The sequence below is a fragment of the Azolla caroliniana genome, unplaced genomic scaffold (assembly GCF_043228905.1).
Source record: "Azolla caroliniana isolate FFs.n. ecotype wild unplaced genomic scaffold, voAzoCaro1.0.p SCAF_4, whole genome shotgun sequence".
In the NCBI taxonomy this organism is placed as follows: Eukaryota; Viridiplantae; Streptophyta; class Polypodiopsida; order Salviniales; family Salviniaceae; genus Azolla; species Azolla caroliniana.
In genome coordinates this window covers 22,337,084-22,342,939 of record NW_028230439.1, presented here as the reverse complement: position 1 = coordinate 22,342,939, position 5,856 = coordinate 22,337,084, and the positions used below count along the sequence as shown (strand labels likewise).

General features: G+C 35.9%; 1 protein-coding gene across 1 annotated transcript; it reads right to left on the bottom strand.

Moving 5' to 3' along the window:
* Window positions 1-775: 775 nt before the first annotated feature.
* LOC147865444 (putative E3 ubiquitin-protein ligase LUL3) lies at window positions 776-4,314 on the bottom strand. The gene is made up of 4 exons (XM_087318251.1): window positions 4,242-4,314; window positions 1,932-2,357; window positions 1,333-1,861; window positions 776-1,233 (listed from the first exon to the last, which is right to left on the bottom strand). Exons 2-4 carry the CDS (start codon window positions 2,306-2,308, stop codon window positions 1,129-1,131), a joined length of 1,011 nt encoding a protein of 336 aa, XP_087174377.1. The 5' UTR covers window positions 2,309-2,357; window positions 4,242-4,314; the 3' UTR covers window positions 776-1,128.
* Between the last annotated feature and the right edge of the window lie 1,542 nt (window positions 4,315-5,856).

Sequence of the window (5,856 nt, the reverse complement as noted above, 5' to 3'; positions counted from 1 at the left end):
CATCTTGCAATGATCAATGTTCTCATCTCGCAACGACTGAGGGTATCAATTTCTTCACTTTAGAACTTTGCAAAAAAATGAGTATGAACTATACAGATTGAATCAAAATGTCATTATAAACTATAATCAAACGTTCAAAAACTCATAAAACGTATATTCAAGAATACGAGGAAAACATGATACTAACATAAAATTTTACTATGACATGACACTAAAGAGAGGGAGAAGGAAAGGTGAGAAAATTGGGATTCAACCCCAAGACATAGTTGATAGAAACATAACAACTTACAACTAGGGTGAGCTCATTTCTAATAAGGAAGAACAAGAAAAAAAAATCAACACATATTTTTCGCTTTTTGAACATTTCCAAACGAACACGTTTATTACGCTCTATGCTTATTGGACTTCCGTTATGATGCATCACTATGTAGTGTGATTGATTAGTTTTTCATTCCCTCATTTTGAGATTGGTGCATGACTTGGCCATTTCTCCTCCTCTATGAACCAAGGCATCCCTTCTTGCACATCCACTCCACTCATATGGCCAAGAATGATGGTCTGCTTGTCTCTAAGCCTTCTGAAGTATTAAGCTTACCACATCATTTCAGGCAAAATAGCCACAAATTCCAAAATATTAGCACCCATTTTACCAAAATCTTGCCTTAGAAACGTGCAACATTTTACAATGTTGTTTATTTAATTATTTAAATTTCCTTACATTTGTTTCCATATGTTACTGTGCCATTATGCATCATACTTTTTCTTAGACATAATAGATGCCAATCTTCTCGTTGCTCATTCAAGATTTCAAAGCTCAATGAGAAAATTTGAAATTACAAATATGGAGGTATCTACAACTTGCAAACCTCATCTCCAAAGAATACATGTTGAGGGATAAACAACTCAGATCAACATCTTGAAAAGACATTCAGCCCTTTCTTAGAAATAAGCGAATAGAGCTGGTCTGAATTTACAGAGAGAATAGTTCACCAACACTTGCACATAAATTGCCTACTGGCACTAGAGACCTTAGGAAGAGGTCCTGCCAAACTTCGATTCAATAAAACTTTCAAGGTTGTGGCAGGTTTAAGGAACTTGACCTAGGCATAATTATACTGTCCAATACTGTTAGCTTTTAACTTTAATTTTCAGAAGTGATTCAACAAGCTGTCGACAGATGGGACACTTATCCATTTGATTTTTGAAATCTGACGCACATCCACTGCACATGCACTACAAGAAATGCACAAAATCAATCAGATACGAAACCCAATGAAACACAATATGTATGTATTTTTATTTATATATAAGCAAAGGTATGATGCAAGTTACCATGTGCCTGCAGGGCATTACAGCAGTATCTCGAGGTTCTGACATGCAGATAACACATTCCTTTCCGAAATCATCGTCATCATGTTTGTTTTGATCCACAACATTTTCAACACCATACAACTCCTTCAATTCATATCTCACACCATCAACCCAAATGATTTGCCGCAGTACTCGCACCTTGCAATCTCCAGCTTCATTCTTCTGAATGACTGCTTGAGTGATCTGTGAATTCACATATTTTGGAAGTGCTGCACCAATATCAACCTCACCAGTACTAGTTGGGGTTTCTTTAGATTCTGGCACATTGGTTTGAGCTCTAATCACCAATGGACAAACATGATCCTCTCCTTCGTTCTCTAGATCAGTGGGAACAAAACAATCCAAGTATATGCCTGTTCCTGAAGCTTGCTGAAATGCTTTAGACACGCCCCTTTCAAAAGGAATTCTTATTGGGGTGAAAATTTTTGGATAAAGAGGCTTGATGCTACAATCATTTTCATCCTCCTTTGCAAAAAGAAAAATATTGAAACTGCAAGCAACACACATCAATAAATAACCATACTAAGACTCTTAAGTTCATGGATATGTAGCTCATATACCTTCCTGAAGATTCCGCATCATAAATAAAAGAAAGTAGATAAAATCCCAGCTGTTCTGTATCCTTGATCAACCGAATGGTTCCCTTCTTTATGTTCACTGCATTATGCACTGTGACAGTCTGCTGAGTTGGATTGGCAGTGCCACTAGATGCTGGTGGTAATGGAGGCTGACATCCAATGCTTGAATTTGGTACAGGATGTCTTTGGGAATTATAGCCATGCCAGTAAACATTAGGAAGAGACGCTACAGGATCTGGTGGATACTGTGGATATGGAACAGGATGGTAAGCTGGTTGCACTGGAGGTAGAACATACCATGGCTGAGGAGCATAAATAGGAGCCTCATTTCTCCGTCGCCTGCTGGAGCCATTTCCCATCAATACAATTTAGCTTACAGCCTAGCTTTTTCTTTATCTTTGCTATTATCTGCAAGCAATGGTTATTTTGTAAAGAAGATAAATGCTAAACAAATGCACAGCCATCATCTAAGTCATAAAAAACAATGTCAGAACTGCATGGTAACAGCTCTATTTAATACTGAGAAACTAACACACAATCATATGTGAATAGGTGCACTCTTCCATACAGTATACTTGAGCTATGTGAAAACACCATTACATTTGGAAATGGACATTCACTATCCAAGTCCACATCCAAAGATTCAAATTTATCAATGTGCTACAAAAAGAGCCACTTCAAATGTGCAGAGAATTTCAGACCTAAAGCAAAAGTAAACTCGTAGTTCCATAAAAACGCGTGGCTATTGAATTGCGACTATTTTTACTATGAGATGTTGGACAGATGTCTTGTTGGAGCACTTTCCCCATAGTCGTAGTTTCCTAGTTTAAACACGTTCCTAATTGCATTGTAGATTTCATATCTTCATACTTAGACTGCTCTAATCTGAAATTAACAATCTGAACTTCAGTTGCAGTTTCCTGGTTTATCTCATCTGCAATATTCTGAGTTGAAACCTTCAACTCTATACAATATACAATATCTGGGGTGCAAAGGAGAATTGAAAAGAAAGCATACTCTTGCTTTGAAGCCATCATTTCAAAGCTAAGGAAGTTGCATCATTTTAGGTGCCAACATATTATTGCAACAAAATGTAAGCAAAATTTTTAAATTCCTCTCTTCGCATCTTGACTCTTTACCTTTTAAATAAGAGATCCTTTTTACTCATATAGGCAGAGCATACAATTTATCACAATGCTTGTCTCATTATCTTGTTTGTTTAATGATTAGTTATGATTAGGAGACCTGTTTACACTAATCTACATAAAGCCAACCTAGATTTATAAGATATATAATATAATGCATCCGTGTGGAATTTCGATGTAGTGATCATGCTCCATTTTTATCTCCTATAATCGCATTTAAATCTTCTATGATTGATGCTGTGCTATTGATTTTTAACTTTCACATATTCTCATTATTCTTTTACATTTTCCATTAAACATTAGAAAAATGGAACATCAATGTAACACAATAAATTTTGGAGAAAATATAAATGGATTGATGGATAGAGAACAGCAACTTTTTGTTTCTTTAATGCTTCTTGATTTCAGCCATTAGAAAGAGGCTCAACTTTTGTATGTCTTCACAGCAGACGCATTTGATGAGAATTTTCATTTAGATAAGAGGTAAATGTGATGACCCTGGAATTTATTTTAGGGTCTTCTATAGGATCAGTTAACTGCAGCATACAAAAATTTGACAATGGAAATTATTGGCAATCACTTGGGTCATGAGAGAAATGGTAATACTTAGAGGCTTCTTAAAAGGAATCTGTCATCCATATTTGAGATGAAATTTTACACATTTACAACCGTTTTACAACAAATCATCTGCATCAAAGTAAGCAACAGATTACGGCTTCTTATAGAGATGAGGAAAGTGCCTGCACAGACGGTATTTTCTCATGAACCCTTCAACTCAAACACCCCTTCTCTTATTTCTTACACGAGTATTCTCTCATGAGTCAGGGTATGACACCCAAATGATGTTGCTTTGACATACTGTCATTCTGTCAACAAAATGGCCAAAGGGATGCTTTTTAGAATGCAGGTAAAATGTTCAGAGTCATTCTATCAAACGAAACTTTTAGCAATTAGGTCAAGAGAAACATTAGACATAGATAATCTCCTATCTGCGAATACGCTATACACTTTTACTCTCGTTGTCCCAAATGTGGTGAGACGAGACCTCTGAGATAGAAGAGGGCAAGGCCAGTATTGGCAATTCCTGAGACTGAGGAATGCAGAGACAGGGAGAATGAAAATGAGGAGGAAGGGGGGAGAGTAGTACCTCGTAGAGGAATCGCTGCCTCCGTGTTTCTTCCTTCGGTGCCCTGCCTGTGGAGGAGCAGGGTATATTGTGCCTGTATATATATGTATGTATGTATCCTATGTATGTAATGTAATGTACATAATATATGTATGTAATCATAGAATGAACCATACGTATCATACGCACATTCGCATTCGAGAATGATTCAAATCAAACGTGTATGGTAAATCATCTCAAAGTTGGATTGGATTGACTAGGGTCTATATTATATATTGATTCACTCTCGATCCTAATAAGTGGACTCTAATCCATTGTGAACCACCAACATAAGTATGGTTGCAATATTTGCATTGTATCACATGCATACTTTTGGGATGCGAATCAAGACATCTCTATCATCCTCACTTTAGAACTTTACAAAAAAATGAGTATGAACTATAGAGATTGAATCAAAATATGTCATTATAAATTTTAATCAAACGTTCAAAAACTCATAAAACGTATATTCAAGAATATGAAGAAAACATGACATAGGCAATAGTCGCATAACAACTTACCACTAGGGTGACCTAATTTCTAATAACAAAGAAAGAAAAAAAGAAACGATCAAAAACTCATAAAACGTATATTCGAGAATATGAAGAAAACATGACATAGGCAGTAGTAGCATAACAACCTACCACTAGGGTGACCTAATTTCTAATAACAAAGAAAGAAAGAAAAAGAATAAAAACGAACATGACACTAACATAAAAATTTGCCATGACACTAACAAGAGGGTATGAGAAAGTTGGAAATTGAACCCAAGTCACAAATAATAGTAGCACAACAACTTACCAATAGGTTGTGCTTAGTTGTAATAATAAAAAAATAAAAGAAAATAACTATTATAACACTAATATAAAAATTTGCTATGACATGGTACTAATGAGTGAGAGAGAGAGAGATGAGAAAATTAGGAATCAAACCCAAGATGTAGACAACAATAGCATGACTCCTTACCATTAGGGTGAGGTAAATTGTAATAACTATAAATGATTAGTTATGAAGAAGAAGAAAACGAGTACATATTTTTCCCATTTCAAACGTGTTCGTTTCCAAACGTTGGAATGCTTGCACAAACACGAATATTACGTTCTATGTATGTAATAATGTATGTATGTATGTATGTACGTACGTACGTACATATGTGTGTGCGTGTGTATGTAATGTGTATGTTATGTATGTATGTATCTCTCTACCGATGAAACCCATGCTACCGTTTTTCAAAACTACTCGAAATTGATGCGTTCGCCTTTTCCTCTTTTTATCGGCAACCATGACTTCTACTCTTAAAACAGACCATTATTGTATATGTGTTCGTATATGCACATACTTATACATATGTATGTACATACCAGTACATGTGCAAGTCAGTGTCTGTGTACGCGCGTGTGTGTGGATGTTTAATATATGCATATAGAACAAAGCGATGATACTTTGGACTACATCCCACCCACACTTGGCTTTTCACAAGTAAACCAATATCCTAGCCACATTATAGAGTTGCAACATTTCTCTATCACAACCCGTATTCATGTCTTCAACGTTTCCTCATAATGTCCCCCAAGTTTAGTGTTGTTCCCCATTTTAA

Coding starts and splice junctions, on each gene's coding strand:
- LOC147865444 (XM_087318251.1), bottom strand. CDS start 2,308: ATGGGAAATGGCTCCAGCAGGCGACGGAGAAATGAGGCTCCTATTTAT. Junction 1,862..1,931: donor GATGCGGAATCTTCAGGAAG/GTATATGAGCTA, acceptor TGTTGCTTGCAG/TTTCAATATTTTTCTTTTTG. Junction 1,234..1,332: donor TAATGCCCTGCAGGCACATG/GTAACTTGCATC, acceptor CATTTCTTGTAG/TGCATGTGCAGTGGATGTGC.